The 18,638-nt window shown below is 36.3% G+C and overlaps 3 protein-coding genes across 3 annotated transcripts; 2 read left to right on the top strand and 1 right to left on the bottom strand.

Annotated features, from left to right (window-relative positions):
• The first annotated feature begins 1,091 nt into the window (after positions 1–1,091).
• On the top strand, positions 1,092–11,732 carry uck2a (uridine-cytidine kinase 2a). The gene is made up of 7 exons (XM_079637894.1): positions 1,092–1,268; positions 5,835–5,994; positions 6,370–6,466; positions 7,103–7,245; positions 7,391–7,488; positions 8,089–8,137; positions 8,552–11,732. The coding sequence occupies exons 1-7, from the start codon at positions 1,164–1,166 to the stop codon at positions 8,686–8,688; spliced, it is 789 nt and encodes a 262-aa protein (XP_079494020.1). The 5' UTR covers positions 1,092–1,163; the 3' UTR covers positions 8,689–11,732.
• A 259-nt stretch (positions 11,733–11,991) lies between these two features.
• magoh (mago homolog, exon junction complex subunit) lies at positions 11,992–13,522 on the top strand. Its single transcript, XM_079637895.1, has 5 exons — positions 11,992–12,237; positions 12,587–12,645; positions 12,746–12,856; positions 12,958–13,040; positions 13,289–13,522. The coding sequence occupies exons 1-5, from the start codon at positions 12,147–12,149 to the stop codon at positions 13,386–13,388; spliced, it is 444 nt and encodes a 147-aa protein (XP_079494021.1). The 5' UTR covers positions 11,992–12,146; the 3' UTR covers positions 13,389–13,522.
• Positions 13,523–14,063: 541 nt separating this feature from the next.
• Positions 14,064–18,580, bottom strand: cpt2 (carnitine palmitoyltransferase 2). Its single transcript, XM_079637893.1, has 5 exons — positions 18,050–18,580; positions 16,988–17,068; positions 16,778–16,884; positions 15,323–16,627; positions 14,064–14,888 (listed from the first exon to the last, which is right to left on the bottom strand). Exons 1-5 carry the CDS (start codon positions 18,232–18,234, stop codon positions 14,560–14,562), a joined length of 2,007 nt encoding a protein of 668 aa, XP_079494019.1. The 5' UTR covers positions 18,235–18,580; the 3' UTR covers positions 14,064–14,559.
• Between the last annotated feature and the right edge of the window lie 58 nt (positions 18,581–18,638).

Below are 18,638 nucleotides of genomic sequence, written 5' to 3'. Positions count from 1 at the left end.
CACCAGAACAGCCAGGCACAAGAAAAGTTTCTTCTCTCCGACAATCTACCTCATAAACAGTTAAATGTTCTCCCCATGCAATGATATCTGCAATATAACTTATATTTATTTGGCAACGCCCTACCTCTTCTTATTCCATTCCCTGCTAATTATATTTGTATAGCACACCTGAACATACAAATTGGTAAATTATGTTTATATGTATACATATGTGTCTTATTTATATAAATCTTTATTTTTTTATTACTGTTGTTGTCTTTGTGGAAGCTTCTTCTGTCACCAAAACAAATTCCTTGTGTGTGCAAACATATTTTGCAAAAAAAGCTCTTTCTGATTCTGATTAATTCTTTTTTTATTTGTATTTTATTTAGGCTTCTGTTACATGGTAAATTATATATCCACATTGAAACAAATATCGCAGTTATAGGACTGTGAGCCTGTGCTCTCGTTTAATTGTTTTTGTAATGTGATGACACTTTATTCATATACCTCATTTTTTCTTTATGCCCATTGTTACATTGAGTTATATTATAAACAATTCACTCTCTCATACAAAAATATAAGAAATATAAAGTCGGCAGGACTGCGGGTTTAAAGATTTGATTAAAAAAAAAAACATTTCAAACATAATCTAAACCTCTAAAATGATTTCATATAGCTTTCATATAAAAACGTTTCAGTCAAATGTTATCACCGACATTTAGATTGGAAAATGGATTAGTACATGACTGAGACTGATAAGGGATGATTTGAAAGGCACAGGGTACTGACAGTTATTTGTGGATAGTCCACAAATAGTACACATTGTATACTTTTTCATTCATTGGTTGTGTTTACTTTTTTTTTGTCTGCTTAAATTTCGCTGGCAGGTTCCATTCTGACAACTTGCCCCATAATAAATTTAATAATATAAAATAGTATAATATCCATCCATCTATCTATCTCTACACACAGTCACACATTGTTAGAATTTAACGCTGATGTTTTCGTACTTTCTTACAATCTGGATAATCTAAGAATTCCAACTAACACATGTAATTGCACGTGTACACAAAGGGCAAAGGAAAAGGATATACACAATTGTAAGGAAGGGGGAGGAGGAGGAGCCGCTGCTTGCCGTGGTAAAAGCAGCCAGACTCAGAGTCTCTGCGCTCACTGACAGCATGGCAGGAGACAGCGACAGCAAGTTGGACAATCAAGCCGAAAATGAGCATGTTGTCAGGCAACCTTTCCTCATCGGGGTAGCCGGCGGCACTGCCAGCGGCAAGGTTGGCATTCTGCTTTACGTTACGAATATTAGTTATCGTTTGATTTTGTGTTTGTCACAGAGATGAGATGAGCGCACACTGACCGCGTGGCTCATTGTCACGGAATCATCAGTGTGGAAATGTATTTTATTCCCCGAGATGGTTTGACAGGTCCGATGCAAATCGGCATGTAGACGTTTAGCATTTAAGTGATCTTATTTATTTATTTTAATCAAGTTTAAGCATTTAGACGAAAGAAATAACTAATAAATTATGGTAGCCTAGTATTTTAAAACTGAAATACACGTACAGTTAGAATATATTGAGTAGTTTATATCCCTTAAAAACAAAGATGTTGGTCATTTCCCTGGTAGACAGCTCCCACACACCGTCGCCATACAAACACCATGGCGATGGTGGACGTATTCCAACTTATTAATAAGCATTAATCGTTACTATTATTTTCTTTTGAAGTGCTCAAGAGCCTATTTAATTCATTTGCGAGAAGTAACAGGATTGTTGTGGATCAGGCGTTGTTGTATCGAAGCAAAATACCACGTACTGTCTTTTGTTGTTAGAAAACAGCATGAAACTTGCGCCGGGTAAATCACCACAATCGCTCTGACATTCCATCAGGTTCAGTAAAATCCCATCCGCTGGCGAACACCCTAATTACAGTTTTACTTTACAACGTGGTGTGAGGAAAGTCTATCTTTACGGTTATAGTTATTATATGTGAATGAATGAAGCATTGTCCGCTAGGATAACAGTTATACAAGCACAAAGAACGGTCTTTGTTTCATGGGCTAATGGTCGGTGTGTGTGATATCAGAGAATGAGATAACAGGTTCTATATTGTTGTGGTTAGCGTTAAACATAAATAACTCCTGAATTTGAACGATAAAGAAGAAGAATCGCGGAGCTTTTGTTGGTTAACGTTATTGGGGTCAGCGGCACAGCGAATGTGTCACATCTTACCTCATTTACGTGCGTAAAGGCGGCGTGCGTGCGTACGCAGTGATGCGTCCAGACAGCTGCTCCAATGAAGAAGTGTTTGTTTTCGATTTGTTTTAGTTGTCATTTAAAATATTTATGGATCATATTTTCATGGATCATATAACTGAAAAGTTATAGTTTAAAGTAAAATTCTACAATAAAAATCCTAACCAATGCAAGTAACTGATGTAATTAATTTTTGAATGACATCAGTTATACATTAATATATTGTTTTTTTGTATTTTTGTTGTATTTTTCTTTAATGTAGCCTATAGAAGGCATTTGTTTTCAAATGCTTTTGTAGGCTAAATCATAATTATGTTGATTATGACTTAGTATGCCAATTTCTACTTCTTATTTCATAATTTAGATTTATGTCAGATTTTGTGTTGTGAATGTGTGGGTAACAGTTTTTATGTTATTATTGGCCATAGTTGCTGGAAAGACCAATGATGATAAAGTTTAAGTCATTTTTATGAGTGTATTTAATGACCACTCTGTTTAGTCATAATTTAAATGGTCTCTACATAACTTGTCTGTTCCTTTCTTCCGTTAGCTTATCTTGTTTGCTTATGTTGTGACTGCTTCTCCCAGCTGTCAGGTGTGCAGGTTTCTCTCTACCACACTGCTGGAGAACGTGTAGTCTATTTTCTCAGGGAAAATGCTTTGACTGTATAGACTCCCTCAAGCAGTATGTTATCATTCCTTTGGCCGTGTAGACACTCAATGTTTTGCCCAGTGCTAATATGTTATGCTCTCCTCTCAGTGTGCTGTTTAAGGACACAAGTTTGTTTACATCCTGGAAATGCTAAAGCAGATAAATGACTGAAGCGAGTTCTATGTTTAATGCAGCCATTTCTTTGCATTGAGAGCATACATCATACAACCCATTATAAGTGCACTTTAGCATTCGCATTACATTTTTAAACTGCAGCTTAGCTTGCTAGATACACAAAAAAGCTTGGGAATTAAAGTCTGCATGAAACAGAAGTTGCGATTAGTCTTTTTTTTCCAATTGTTTTGACGTAGTAGTGAAGCGGCTTTTTGAACATGACAACAATGTAGGGTGGGACTTAATTTTGACCATCATGATTGGATCAATGGAAAAATATTTTTTATTTTTGCAAGAGACTTTAACACAGTGGAACACTAATGGTAGCAAATGGAACCTTGTTACCAGTAAGTGTTACCACTTACCAGTAAATAATACAAATTACTGCTTTATTGTTCATTGTTCAACATGCTGCTTGTCCATTTGAATTGCACAGGGTGTAAATAAATAATTCACCACTATTTTTAAGTATATGGTTGAGTGTCACCGTCAAAATGGTTTAAGGACCCAGCATGCCAAATTGAAGTTGAAATTTTCTATAAATATAAGAAGAGTTGTTTTCTTGGTGATTGTAATTTATTGTTTGTGAGGCAGGTAAAATTCTCACAAGACTATATGCAACACGAAGTTAATGCAATGAATGTGTTTGAGCAGAGCTGTGATTTTATTTTGTGTGTGAGTGACAAAAGTCAGCACGCATGCATTGTGTTTTGAATGACATGAAGGCCTTGAAGCAAAGGATGGCTGTTTTTGTTTGACATATGCTTGGTGTATATGTGTGCTTGTTAAATGGGGCTTGGGACAGCTTGAACTGTTTTAAGGGACTGGCAGGCAGCATTGCAGCATGGTGAGGGAAAGCTTTGCTAGAAATTTTACCGCATACAGCAGGGTTTCATCAGACTCCGCAGGATTCAATTGGATGTCCCTGCACTGCATATCTCTTAATTGGCATGAGGTTGTGTCTTTACATGATCTGATGATCTGAACTCATCACATGTGGTTTTGAGTGTTCTAGAGATCGACCTATATTGACTCTTTTTAACTGATACCAATACTGAATATTTGTGTACCCAATAACCGATATACAGAACCAATACATATTTCTTTTTTTGACAGTTAACAGCATTGATCTGAACAAAACTGTTTTAACACTTTTCTTTTCGGTGCTATAATTTCTGTAATAAACTACCTTTTTGCATACATAACAAAACACACTTAGTAAATAAAGGGGTCTGAAAGAGTGCACAAAATAAAAATGGTGATTTATTGGTGAATCCACAAAACCGATACATGATTATGGAAAAAATGCTGAAATATCGGGAAAATACCAGCAAAACTGATTATCGGTCGATCATAAGATATACTTTCTGGTCTTTCCTAATAGTAGCTTTTACTTTGTCTCTGCAAGTTTAGACATTTTTTTGCAGAGTGTGTATAAACCCTTTCTGAATTAAAGATGTGCTAGGGTATTAATATTTCTCATCGTGATTAAGTCAGCAATCTGAAAAGGTACACCATAGACCTTGTACATTTTAATGCTATTTCTCTCTCTTTTGTGCTGGGCTCATCAGGGTGTGACTCCTTCCTCCATATCATGTCAAATATCATATGACGGTGTTTATTAGTAGACTGCCTTGGGAATATAGATCAGTTTTTATGAAGATAGTCAGTGTACTAGATATTTTCAAAGTGCAGCGGGCTGCTGAAATCTCTCAGTGACAATGTGAACAAACACCTGTTTGTTTTCGTAACTGATCATGGTTTGTGGGGTTTTTTTGTTCAAGGGGGTGTCACCTGTTTGTCTCTGTGTGTGTGTGTGTTGGTAGGTTACAGTCCTTGCTCTGTTTTATATTTTTAATGGGGATGTATTATTATATCAGCAAAGCAAGGCATTTAGGGATTGAAGAAACACAGTCCTGTGTTTATGCATTGAATGTGTGTGTGGTGTGATTTTGCTTTTGAAAGTAATGACTGAAAGATTTTTAGTGATATTTATATTTAATGTATGTCATTGCTTTGTGTCAAAATACAACAATACTTATAATGTGAATGTTTTCAAGTCGCATGAAACAGAAGTTACAATAAACTTTGCTTCCCTATTGTTTTGTAAATCCGAGTGAAACTGCTTTAGAACAAGAAAAAAAATGTAGGGCGGGACTTAATTTTATCCATCAGAAATTGATTGGATCGTTGTGGTTTGTCATTGCTGTGATCTCATGTGAGTGAGTTATTTTGATTAAAAATTATGGGCACGTTTTTAAAAATAAATTTATATTCTTAGATAAATAATTTATTATAAATACTGCAATATTCCATAAAAAATAAGATTCTTTTTTTTATTGCATGGTGACTTTAAGTACTGTTCAACGTAACAGTGTATCAGTTCTTAGCTCATTTATGTTTTGTCATGATGAAATTAATGATATGCGGTTCAGTGAGTGAGTCGGATTAATCCAACTGATATAATGCAAACTAAATTGCTCAAAGTCTGAGGACGAGGTGTCAGAACTGTAAAAAAAAAAATAGGTGCCCCAGAATGGAATTGAACACCATGAAAAGAATAATATCTTTTATTATTATTATTATTATTATTTAGATCTGAATACAAAACCGTTATCAGTTCCTTAACCAAGTTTAGTGGCCACCCACAGTAATTACAAACTTAACCTTGAATTTTTGCCCATTTTGTCAGAATTTCACAGTTTAAATGAAAATTATGATGATTCTGAACTACAATCCTTTCTTAATTTTTTTTTTAGTCATCAGTTTGTGGGAAGATTATGGAGCTCCTTGGCCAGAATAAGATCGACCATCATCAGAGGCAGGTGGCCATCCTCAGTCAGGACAGTTTCTACAGGGTACTGACCCCCGAACAAAAGGCCAAGGCTCTAAAAGGACAATTTAACTTTGACCACCCAGGTAAAAGAGCTTGAAAGGTCATGTTACATGTTACAAGGTACATTGATATCATTTTAGTTTATATATATATATATATTTTTTTACCTTATTTATGGTTCTTCATGTGTGCTTTTCTTCATATGTATTGCCAAATAACGATGCCTATTGCAGCATGTTATTGTGAGCAGGATACAGATCTGTGTGGTGTGTGTTGTGTGGTGAGACTGTCTCTCTGAGTCTGACTCAGCCACCCTCATACACACTCATTCTACAGCAGCACAAGTGGTTTATCAGTGTTTTTTTTGCTCGTTCTCGATTTCCCACGTCCTGTGGATCAGGAAACCTTAGAACAAATTCTGTGTTGTCTCACTGACCCTCTTTTACTCCGTCTCACAGATGCGTTTGATAATGAGTTGATAGTCAAAACCCTGTGTGATATCATGGAGGGAAGAACGGTCCAAATTCCAGTCTACGACTTTGTTACCCATTCAAGGTCAGTTCAGACCACATTTGAGAACAGTTTAGATTGCTTAAAGGCATAGTTCACTCAAAAGTAAATATGAAGTAAATGCATCATTACTACAAACCCATACGCCTTTGGTTAATCTTCTAAACACAAAAAGCCTAAATTAAAGCTGTAAATCATTATAAAGCGATTTTATCTCTTCACAAGAATTAAACCGTTCGATTTGTATTTGTTCTACAACTCTTTTATGACCTTTTTGCATCTTCTAAGTTTCCTAGGTTACACCTTCTTGGTTTCATTAAAAATATTATAATTTGTGTTTTGAAGATTAACCAAAGTCATACAGGTCTGGAATGACACGAGGGCGAGTAAATGATGGCAGAATTTTCATTTTTGGGTGAACTAACCCTTTAACTTATTATCATTGTATTGTTTTTATGTGTGGATATGTTTGTATTTATGTGAGAACCACACATGAAAGCAATGTGTAAGAAGCAAGTATTTATTTTGGTGCGCATATTGAGTGATTGCAGGAAAGTATTGGTTTCTTGGCTTACACTACTTGAGTGCGATGTGAAACTGGCCTTATCTTGATGTTACATAATCTGTTTGTTCAGGTATTTCCTGCATCCTGAAACACTTGTTTTCCTTACACATACGCAGGAAAGAAGAGACGGTTGCTGTTTATCCAGCAGACGTGGTTTTATTTGAAGGCATTCTTATGTTTTATTCGCAAGAAATCCGAGATCTGTTTCAGATGAAGCTGTTTGTGGACACAGATGCAGATACACGCCTGTCACGCAGAGGTGTGTGTGGGTTTCATCAAGATCAATGGATCTCAATAAACATTCATAATGTGGTAGTGTGATGATAGGGCTATGTGTTTCTGTGCAATTTGATTCCCATCTTTTAATTCTCGCTCTTTCTCATCTCATTCACCTCTGCACATAGTCCTGAGAGACATCAGTGAGAGAGGCCGTGACCTAGAGCAAGTGCTAAGCCAATACATAACATTTGTTAAGCCTGCCTTCGAGGAGTTCTGTCTGCCAGTAAGTTTTACACTCTCTGCCATGTTTACTGACCTTCTATTCGAAATTAGTTGTTTTTATTTATGCATGTATGTATTTATTAATTAATTAATGGTGTTTACTTTATCAATTTACACACACACACACACACACGTGCTACCATTACATTTGCCATATATTTTTCATGTTTTGAAATAAGTCTCTTGTGCTAACTCAGGCTGAGAAATACAGAAATTGGATCAGAAATACAGTAAAAACAGTAATATTGTGATGTGATATGATACAATGAAACAAAACAACCTTACATATTTTTTTTGTACCAAATAATAAATGGTCCTTCTGTTTTGTTTTTATATAAATGCAAATGAAATATACATTTTTATTTATATAGAGAGTATATGTAAGAACCCTTTATTAGCTCCATTTAGTTTTTTATTGATATACAGATCCAATATAAGTCTTTCAGGTTACGTGAGACGGTGAAAGTATATTTCTGACTTTCTTTTAAGAGGAAACAGGTGGTGAAATATTTGCCCAGTGGAATGTTGTTTTTGATTGTCATATTGAAATGTTCTTATCAGGGCTTCTCATTTTTTTATTTTCTTCTTCCCCCCCCCTCAGACAAAAAAGTATGCTGATGTGATCATTCCAAGGGGAGCTGATAATCTGGGTGAGATTTTGAATGTTTGTCCAAATGTGCTATTAGATTTTACCATGGAATAGAGGAGATACAAATACCTGGAAATGTTTTGGAACGGTTTATCATATACATATATTGTTTTGAAAATAGGAATGTTTGAGGGTGCCTATCAAGGACAGCACTCCAAAACACAAAATAATTTTTATCACTTGTTTCACATGTACTAGACGTAGAAGCACTTCTAGTACATGTGAAACAAGTGAAAATGTGTTTTATGTTTTGGAGAGCTGGCCTTGAGATGCATATATATATATACACACACACCACAACTTTGACACAAATAAAAAATTTTCATAATTGTTTAATAAACAGTGACTTGTAAACAAACCATGCAAAGTCGTTTTACATAACTTTAAATCTCTCTCTATCTATCTCTCTATCTAGTTGCCATAAATTTGATAGTGCAGCACATTCAGGATATTCTGAATGGTGGCTTGAACAAACGCTTGAATGGATACCTCAACGGCCACAACACACCGCGTAAACGGCATCCCTCAGAGTCCAGCAGCAGGCCACATTGACCAGCCCTATACCAGGACATCAGGGAATGCAGGAGAGAATGAATGTTTGAAGGATGCAAGAGAAAAAAAGGATTGCTTGTGCATTTAGTTAATTAGCCAACATTGTATAAGACAAAAAGAATCACAAAAAAATTCAAAGACTGCCTTTTATTTCATTCTACTTCCGTGTTTTGTTTTGTTTTTGGACTGGCTACACTTGATGTTGTAGGAGTTAGAAAGATACGCTTCTAGTTCTGTGATTGTTAAAGGTCAAAATTGATATTTCCTCACTATTTATTTTAGCATTTTATTTTGAGAGTAGGTTTATTGAATAAAAGGGGGGGGGGGGGATGCAAATAATGAAATATTTCATGACTCCATGGTAATAAGGATTAAACATAATTTAAAATATATATATATTTTTTTTCTTTATTAGTCATTTTTTCTATCAGAAAGGACTACATTTGTAGTTGTATTTAAAGAACCTTTTATGTTTTTTGCATCCCTGGAAAACCCCTTTGAGGCCAAAAACAGTCAATGTTTTAAAATTCCCCTTTTTTTTGTTCTTGGTTGTCAGTAATGGAATAAGTTTTTAGTATTCTAGCATTATTGATATGATGTCTCTAAGATCAGTGTTTCTTGCTGAAGGATAAACATTTATTCCTCCATTTCACTTGAACAATTCAGGCAGTGTTGCTTGGTCACAACAGGCCTCTCAGGGTGTAGTTACTACAAATGAAAACATGAACTCAGTTTTATCCTAAAAGGAAAGAAAAAGAACTGTATTCTACATTTAATATAGAAAACATCAGAGGCCACAACTCTAAAATAAAGGGCAGTAATCAGGCTAACTAAGCAAGACTAAAATTGCTTATGTTATGTCCATATATATTGTATATTTATCATACTTGGTTCTGAACTGCAATTGAAGCACTTTTGAGTGTTACATACTGTGGCCACACAGACTCCTCTTGAATATTTACAGAGATGCCAACTGATCCTCATTCTGAATGGTCACGTACTTAAAAAACAAGTCCAGTGGTTGATTGCGCAGCGTTGCTTTGGAGTGTTCGCATTAATGGCGATTTATTTGTCAAGAGATTTATGTTCATATACTATGCACTGTATCCTTGACTCTAATACTGCAATTTGACACTCAGTTTATGATTCTCTTTAATTCGACTTGTGAGAAGCATTTATACAAATGGAAATGCTTACTTGAATGGAATTCTCCGTCTCTTCATCCTTTGCAATGCTTTTTCTATTCTTTCTTTCTTTCTTTTTTTCTTTTTCTTTTCTTTTTTTTGTCAGTTTTTAAACTAATCTAACCACTATTTAACCTGTGTTGTGACTTCATAGATGCCCAGACTACCCATAATATTTACACCATGGTGCCACTTTGATAAACTCACCAAAGAGTTAACTTTGTGTTTTTCAGCATACGTGTTCACAATTCAAGCGGTTTCATTTTTTTATACGCAATACATATTTTCCCTTGTAGCTCGGTTTTCTTTATTTTCGAGCTACAAAAAAGCCAATTCAAGGCACTCTGATATCATGCAGAGATGTGAACCTGAACAATCCAACCTTTAAACCCCATATATCTTGCCTTTGATCTTGAAATCTTGCCTTTGATCTTGAAATCTTTCACTTAAAATTGGTTAATCATTGATCTGCATACTGTTCTTATTCAAAATAACTTTTATATTTTATTTATTCTTTCACATTGCTGCTATTATACAGGGTGACTCGTCTACAATTGTATGTAGAACATTTTAAATTATCCATTATTGAATGATGTGAATATTTATTTGATTGAATATGATCGATTTTCTTTGACGTCATTTAAACATCAGGTTATTATTTTTAATCATCATCATTATATATGGGCCAGATGCAAAAAAAAAATTAATCATTTTGCAAATTGAATACTTATTTAGTTGCCAAAGGCATTTTCACCCGTGGGCCAAAATTGCACAAGTTATTACAAATCTTTTGTTGACGTCTGGGCCTTGGTCTCATTTAGGTATTAGTGATTCAATCAGCATGGTCATAAATGAATTAATTTGAGATGTCTTACCAGATGCTTCTCAAGAACCAATTTGAAACTTCTGCAACAAATTATGTGCCATCATAGCAGTTTTGTGTGTGAAATTACAGACTGTTCCTTTTTTTACATTGGCTAAATATTGTAAATATTACTTTTCTAAACAACACTTGGTTGCTCAAACATTCAGGCTGTTGAACAGAGATATTAATACCTCTCGTCAGGGTTTTGATATATTAGCACAGATTTAAACACCAGCTTTCAAAAATGCAGTACACCTTACAATTATTTTCACTCAACCACCCAGTTCATCCCTGAATAAAATCATGATTTCATCTCATTGTCATCGATCTTACCAACAGTGTGTAATCCTACTTGACTGAAATTGATGCAAATATTTTGTTATTTTTTTTTACTGACATTTGTGGGATTCCAAAGATTTAAACGATTGCCGTTGCATTGTTTAATGTGCAATCAATTAGTTGGCTCCCACACTACTGTCTGTGATTATAGCAAATACTGATTTTACCAGAATATGTGACATATTTATGTTGACATTAGAAATAAATCCTAGTCTGGAACATTGTCTTGTTGTGAAGAGGAGTGGCTTTGGAAGGGATTTCAAAAAAAGTGGTGTTCTGCATGATGTATCATAAGCCTATATGTTCATTATTGATGCCTTTGAGTTTTGGTGCTTGCAAAAGGGGTGCAAACTGCAAAGAAAGCCAAACCATACTACAACTGGAAAAGACTGCATGCTTTTGTTGTTGGACCAAATAGAACTACAGTTGCAAGGCTTTAAAACAGCATTTCTGTGACATTGCAATGAGTATTAATAACACTTGGTCTTAAAATGTTACTCTTGAAGCTGGATATGGGCTTTTTTTCCTTTTTAGTGTATCTGTGGTTTAATAAATCCATGACAACTGTATCATCGTGTAAATGTGTAATCAATCACAGAAAGTTGCATAACAAAGTGGTTGACAGCAAAGCTGAATAAAAAAGTTTTTGTACCCACGTTCATTGCCTCAATTCAACACATGGCCACCTGAGTGCTGTAGTAACATTTGCTTACATGAGAGAAAACAAGTCTGTAAATCCCTCTCTTTTAAGAACTTTATTGCAAGCTGGACAGAAGTACACAATGGTTTAGATTAGAACAAAGACAACATGAAAGAATACAGCAACTCTAACAGGTTCGTGGGGGTCATGTTGTGCTTTTAGTCAACCCGGGTCAACTGTATTAGGCCCAGCTGCAAAAAAAAAAAAGCCCAGGTTGAGCATCATCATTAGGCGACCGGTGCGTGACGTCACACCGCGACCTGCAGTACGCATGCGATTTCTTATTGGTCGTTGAAGCTAAAGCGTTTCATTGAAGGAAGTGTGTTCGTGCGGTAATTTAGATTTATATATATCGCTTTACTGTGCAGTTATGTCCACGAGTGACTTTTATTTGAGGTACTATGTGGGCCATAAAGGCAAATTCGGCCACGAATTTCTGGAATTTGAATTCAGACCGGACGGTAAGCGAGGCGCCAACTTTAGCTTGCTAAATGCTAACAGCCTTTCTATTGAATTCGGTGCTTGCTTTCATACCAGGCCGAAAACATTTTTTCCATCTGTTTAAACTTTAGTTACTTGTTAATTTGTTTAGTCATGACAAATTAGTGGGTTTGTTCCTGTAGATAAACGAATTAACACGTTAAACAACATTTTAAGAGCTTAACTGCCAGTCTGATATCTTGACTTTAACTTGATAAATGTTTCTTTTGAGAAATTGTTGTTTTTATTGATAGACTATTTCAAAGTGACTTTAATTTTCTCATAAGTAGCTTTCATGTAATATAAATAGATCGTTTTGTTTTCATTCAGGAAAGCTGAGATATGCAAACAACAGTAACTACAAGAACGATGTCATGATCCGAAAAGAGGTAAAGTCCGTTGCATGATGACGTTACACGTACAATATTTTGTCATTTGCAGCATTTTGAAAAGTAGGATGTGTAACTTACAAGATTTTCCCTCTTTCAGGCTTATGTACATAAAAGCGTGATGGAAGAGTTGAAGAGAATCATTGACGACAGTGAGATCACAAAAGAAGATGATGCCTTGTGGCCCCCTCCAGACAGAGTCGGCCGACAGGTTTGTAGAAACATAAATTTAGCAATTTCTTTACTCTTGCTCTGGTCACCATGTGAGGTGTAATACTCCGCATCCTAATTGCTCTTCTTTGTGCTTCATAGGAACTGGAGATTGTCATCGGTGATGAACACATTTCGTTCACAACCTCCAAAATTGGATCTTTAATTGATGTCAACCAGTCCAAGTAAGTCTAGTTCATAAACGATGTCATCTTGATCTCTTCTGCACTGCTGTCTTAAATCTTGAAACATAGCATTGCAGTAACACAAATTATTTATTGTAATGTACGGTAGGTCTATTCTGCTTCATTTATTTAGTATTGTCATGTTCTATTGCTTTCCCTTTTATATTCTCAAACAATGCCCCACTCTGCAGTTTTACTGTTTGTAATGTGTATTGCAAGAGAGTAACATTTGCAATCTTGCTCTTCAGGGATCCGGAGGGACTCAGAGTCTTCTACTACCTGGTCCAGGACCTCAAATGCCTCGTATTCAGTCTCATCGGCCTCCACTTCAAAATCAAGCCCATCTAACTACCTAGCTGCTTTTATTCTGGATGAAAGTAATGTTTTAGTTTATTGTTTGACTTTGAGCTATTTTCAACATTTGTATATTGCTTTGTTTTGCTGTTTTTTTTTTTTTTTAAATAAAAACTTGTTTAACTGTTGATGTGCTTCATATTTCTTAAACGTTCAAAATATATTTTCTACACCTTAATGGTATGGTGTCAGTGTAAGAGCTGTACACTACTGGGCCTTTATGCTGGCCAAGGCTGCATTCATTTGATGAAAAATACATTAAAAAAGCAGCAATAATTGCATATTTTAAAATGTAAGACAGTAAATCTGATTTTTCATTACTCCAGTGTCACACGATCCTCCAGAGATCATTCTAATATGCTGATTTGATGCTCAGGAAGCAGTCTTTATGATCAAGTTAATGTTGAAAATAGTTGTGCTGCATATTTTTCTGGAAGCTGAAACTTTTTCACAATTTTTTGATGTATAGAAAGTTCAAAAGACTAGCATTTATTTAAAGTCGATTTTTTTTGTAACAATGTACAAGTCTTTGTCACTTTTGATCAATTTAATGCATCCTTGCTGAGTAAAAATATTTCTTTTCAAAAACATTTTACTAACCCCCCAAACCTTTGAATGTTAGTGTATGTGATGCATCATGCACATAAACATACATATGTGGCGGAAGTATTTCATTCTGCATGCTATTTTTATTCAGCTTTATTACAATATTTACATCACAGTATTCATAGTTTTCCATGTTCTTACATCTTATAAGGCACAGGAATGGTCTTTTAGTTATTTGTATGCTACAGTGATTCGGCATTTGGTGAAAAATGAACAAAAACAATTAAATAAGTCAATTTTGCAGTCCAAATCCACTGCAAAAAAAAAAAAATTCACTGCAAAAATTTCAAAAAGATTAGATTTTTGGAGACAATTGCCTTATTGCCTAAACCCCACAACCAATAATCAGTTCTCTGGATCAATCACTCTAGTATGAGTTTAAAATCAAGCAGTCACGTTTGTCTATCCCCACAGTGCAAAGCTTATTAGTTCTACCTTAAACCTTACTGACCTAATAACATTGAGACCTTATCTAATAAAAGTAAAACATAAATGCACTACATTCAGATTAGCCCATACGCTAAGTGCTTTAATAAACTTAAAATATTAAGTGCACTTTTCAATTAATGGGTTTTCCATCAAGGACTGTAAAAATGTCTTCCAAGGACTTGTGAACACACTTAAGGAAGTCGTGAACATTTCTGGCAGGGTAGCTGGACACATTGCATCCGATCCATTCATCATGGACACCATAGCCCACTCCGAAACCATCAGGCACCACAGGAGCAAACCCACCCAGACTGACCGCTGGGCTGGTGAGAGTACTGGTGGACAGGATGTTGTGGTTTATGGCGGCATATGCAGGATCCTGGTACAGACTGGGCAGTGCCAATCCTTTCGAATTAGCCAGGTAGCGCATGGCGAAAAGATGGCGATCAAACCCTTGACCTAGAGGAAAATACACAAAAAAGGAAAATGATACTGAGAGTGAACTAAAGATCTAATTTTGATGCTTCATCCCTTTTTTACTCACTATCATGTTGTTCCAAACCTGTGTGACTGTGGAATGTTTTTTTTGTCCATACAATGCAAGTCAATGGGGTATAATGTTGTTTTGAATCACATTAACTTTCATTATATGGACAAAAAAAAAATCTTCTTTTGTGTTCCAGAGAAGACAGAAAGAGTCAGACAGGCTTGGAATGACAAGATAGTGAGTAAATGATGAGAGGACATTTAATTTACATCCCTTTAACTTTCTCAATACTGGTTAAAATAAACAAAAAAAATGTCTTGCTAACAAAAAAAATCAGTTTTTGACTCCTAAAATCAGAAGACACCACATGATTATGACTGAAAGGTTGTTGAATTGCTGCCCTCACCCATGGCCGCCTCTTTAGTGAGTTGCCCGTGGTATTTGGAGCATTCACTCAACAGCCCCTGTAACTGCTCCACTGTGTGCTGTCCGGGCTGCTGGACGAAGGCCTTGGCACAGCGCTTTGTGTGGATGCTAGCGGGACGGATGGTTTCTGTGCGGCCGTGTTTAAAGGCAGCGGTGCTACAGGACTCGTATGTGGCGACAGTCTGGCCATGCTGCCGTAGGAAGCCCATCTGGAAAGCAAGCTGGGCGATGGCATCCGGGCTCAGCTTCTTCTTCTTAAGTTGCTCCTTTCCACCTTTCTTGAACTCCATGGCGTCGATGGTGAGCTTTGACACGGCAGCGTTGAAGTTTTCTTTGGCTTTTGTGATTCCAGCTTTTAACTCTTCATCAAGTTTGAACCCTATTCGGCGAACTGCAGAGGCAGAGTCCACGGATGCGGGTTGGGAGCCAGGGCCAACCAGAGGCTTTTCCGTGGTGTCCTTGAAGACTTCATTCTGGAAGCGGAGAACGGCCACGCCATCACCCCAAGAGTGCTCAAAATTGATGGCCGTCTGTCCGTCCTTAGCCAAAATTATACTGAAGGACTTGTCATACCAGCGGTTGCAGCCGTCTCCATGAAGCATGTTGTGAGAGATGTGAATATGGTCTCTCATCACCTCCTCATCCAAGCAGAGGCAAAACAAAGCGGTGTCTACTAACTGCAGAGCTTCGCCATTTCCAGTATCCAGCAGTTTTTGTCTTAAGCCTGCCCAGGTGTCTCTATTCTCACTGGTTAGAACACCCAACGGGAATGAAGGAGCTTCTGTGGTGTCTGTCAAGATGTATTTCAGGTGAGCATGTACCTCAGCAGGCTTTATCAGGTTGCCGTCCCGGTCCAGCGCATCAAAAACATACAGGTTGCCTCGTCTTATTACGAGCAAGTGTCGGGCCTTGTCGTCTGTGAGGAGCTCATCGCGCTTGAACTTGGGTATACGTGTGGAGTTGAAGAGACGGAAGTACTGGGACATATCCAGAGGATAGGCGTTCACCATGTAGGCTCCAAACCATGAGATGGAGGGGGGAACCCATCGGATCAGCCTCTTGAAACCATCTGTGTCACTTTTGGCGGGGTTAAGGTGAAACACCTCCGGCTCGAGCAAACCAGCACGAAGGGTCTTCATGAACCGGACGGCTGAGCACACTATGTTGGTGGCCCGCACAAGCTGGTCGTTGTACTCGGGTTTGGGGTCAGGGTTAAAGGACATGAAGGGGTTAAAGTTGAGCACAACAGACTCCCGAGCAGACAAGTACATGTCAAACCATGGAGCTGCAAGGTAAAAAGGAGAAATTAATCGATTCATTGAATTGAGGTTACAATTAAAACAAAATTCAATTGTTACTATGTGATATATATATATATATATATATATATATAGATAGATAGATATATATAGATATAGATGTATATATATCCCACCTGATATATAGCTGGTGTGCTTGTTGTTCTTGTCTAAGGCCACAAGTTCCTCATGCAACTGCTTGCCTGCACCGCTCTGGAAATCGTGAGCTACTTTCTCTGTATTACTGTTGGATTTCAAGGGAACAGAAATAGGCAGAAAAATATCAAAACTCAAATTAATTCAGATATGAAATGACTGAGTTGATATAGCTACCCTTGGCTTATCACCTGTACTGTTCATCATTCAGCATGGGCCTTTGAGCTGCCAAATATCTCTGTATAGTATCCTCCAATTTTGGGACTGGTAACCTGTAAATATCATGTAAAGTGTATTTAGGAAAACAAATTCATTGAAAGTTTTATGTATTTGTCGGTTTTGTACAATATTGTATAATATTTTGTAATGTACTAAAATCTTTTGTATTGTTTTACTACATTTCAGATGATGTTGAATGGATTTTATTGTGAGATATTTTACTTGGTGTAATTATTTACTACTCTTATTTATATACTGATTTTTACTGAGTTTTGTTGATGTACACTACCATTCAAAAGTTTGGGGTCTGCAAGATTTAAAAAAAATTACTTATTACTTTTATTCAGTACGGTTGCATTAAACTGATCAAAGTAAAGACTTTTGCAAAGTACAAAAGATTTCTATTCTGACCTTATAGGAACTTCAAAGAATCCTGAAAAAAAGATTCCCGTTTCCACAAAAAATATTAAGCAGCACAACCGTTTTCAACAATAATAATAAGAAATGTTTCTTGAGCAATAAACCAGAATATTAGAATGATTTCTGAAGGATCCTGTGACAATTTAATTTTTTTAAATTGTATAAATAAATTTGTCAAATAGATGCAGCCTAAAAATATTACTGACCCCAAACTTTTAAACGGTGGTGTATACAGCATCACAAGCTCAATACAATTTCCCTTCAAGGACATTTATTTCAATTACATTTAATTCATTATTAACAAATGCAATTCTACCTCTACATTGTAATACGGACCACTGCTGAGGGAACGAAAATTGAGGCAAGGGGGGCGTATTTACGTGTAACACCGTGTCCCCATCCCCTTGCAATCTAAGCGTAGACTTTGCACTTTCACCCACATTCTCTAATATGACCTAAAACTGTCTTATACAAACGTTTTACTTATAGTATTTCCAACTAAAATCCGATTCAACTTCAAAGACACAATAATCAAAGCACATTGTCACAGAAATTAATTATCTGGCATGGGTTATTTGTCATTTATGTACTAGCAGCTAACTTAATTCTCTTACCTTGGTAAACTCTTCTGGTAGTGCATGGTCGGGACGACACTTTTGTGTAAATACTCAATCCCAGCTCCATCCTTACTGTATTTACGTTGAGTGCTCGTTAGAACTGACAGTGCAGGGTTGTTCCTTAACAGGTGTAATTTACTCCGTGCGGAATTATATTGCGTAGAGAGCAGCCCTGCCATCATACAACTTGTAATTTAATTAATTATGAATTGCGTGCTTTTCTTAAATCTCAACTTTACTTCCAAACCTTCTGCAAGCTGGCAACCCACTGAATGAATGCACCCTATCTGACAGATACTGTCGCTTTCGGTACGGGCAACAGTAATTAGCTGCCTGTTCTCGCTTAACGTTTCTATTTAGAAAAATATTTCAACAAACCTTTAATAACAAAAACCAGGCTTGTTAAGATAATTTTCCCTAACCGCTTCACACACACACAAAAAAATCCGGTTGTAATATTTAATTAATTACTTCCGCCTCACCAACGTCACCCTTTTCAAAATAAAAGTACCAATCTATAAACAGGCCGTTTATAAAAATAAAATAATATATATATATAATGTAGGCTGGTAAATTGAGCATTTAA

This window comes from Phoxinus phoxinus, assembly GCF_949152265.1.
Source record: "Phoxinus phoxinus genome assembly, chromosome: 15".
NCBI classification, from domain to species: Eukaryota; Metazoa; Chordata; class Actinopteri; order Cypriniformes; family Leuciscidae; genus Phoxinus; species Phoxinus phoxinus.
Note: the sequence above shows the minus strand (reverse complement) of the source record. Positions and strands in the feature narration are given on the sequence as shown.

Bases quoted from the DNA above. Each gene is read 5' to 3' on its own strand.
- magoh (XM_079637895.1), top strand. From the start codon at position 12,147: ATGTCCACGAGTGACTTTTATTTGAGGTACTATGTGGGCCATAAAGGC. The intron at 12,646-12,745 runs GTAAAGTCCGTT...TCCCTCTTTCAG, and splicing joins ATGTCATGATCCGAAAAGAG to GCTTATGTACATAAAAGCGT. The intron at 13,041-13,288 runs GTAAGTCTAGTT...CTTGCTCTTCAG, and splicing joins ATTGATGTCAACCAGTCCAA to GGATCCGGAGGGACTCAGAG.
- uck2a (XM_079637894.1), top strand. From the start codon at position 1,164: ATGGCAGGAGACAGCGACAGCAAGTTGGACAATCAAGCCGAAAATGAG. The intron at 1,269-5,834 runs GTTGGCATTCTG...TTTTTTTTTTAG, and splicing joins GCGGCACTGCCAGCGGCAAG to TCATCAGTTTGTGGGAAGAT. The intron at 5,995-6,369 runs GTAAAAGAGCTT...TCCGTCTCACAG, and splicing joins ATTTAACTTTGACCACCCAG to ATGCGTTTGATAATGAGTTG.
- cpt2 (XM_079637893.1), bottom strand. From the start codon at position 18,234: ATGATGGCAGGGCTGCTCTCTACGCAATATAATTCCGCACGGAGTAAA. The intron at 17,069-18,049 runs GTAAGAGAATTA...TGATATTTACAG, and splicing joins TACCAGAAGAGTTTACCAAG to GTTACCAGTCCCAAAATTGG. The intron at 16,885-16,987 runs GTGATAAGCCAA...GAAATCCAACAG, and splicing joins CTGAATGATGAACAGTACAG to TAATACAGAGAAAGTAGCTC.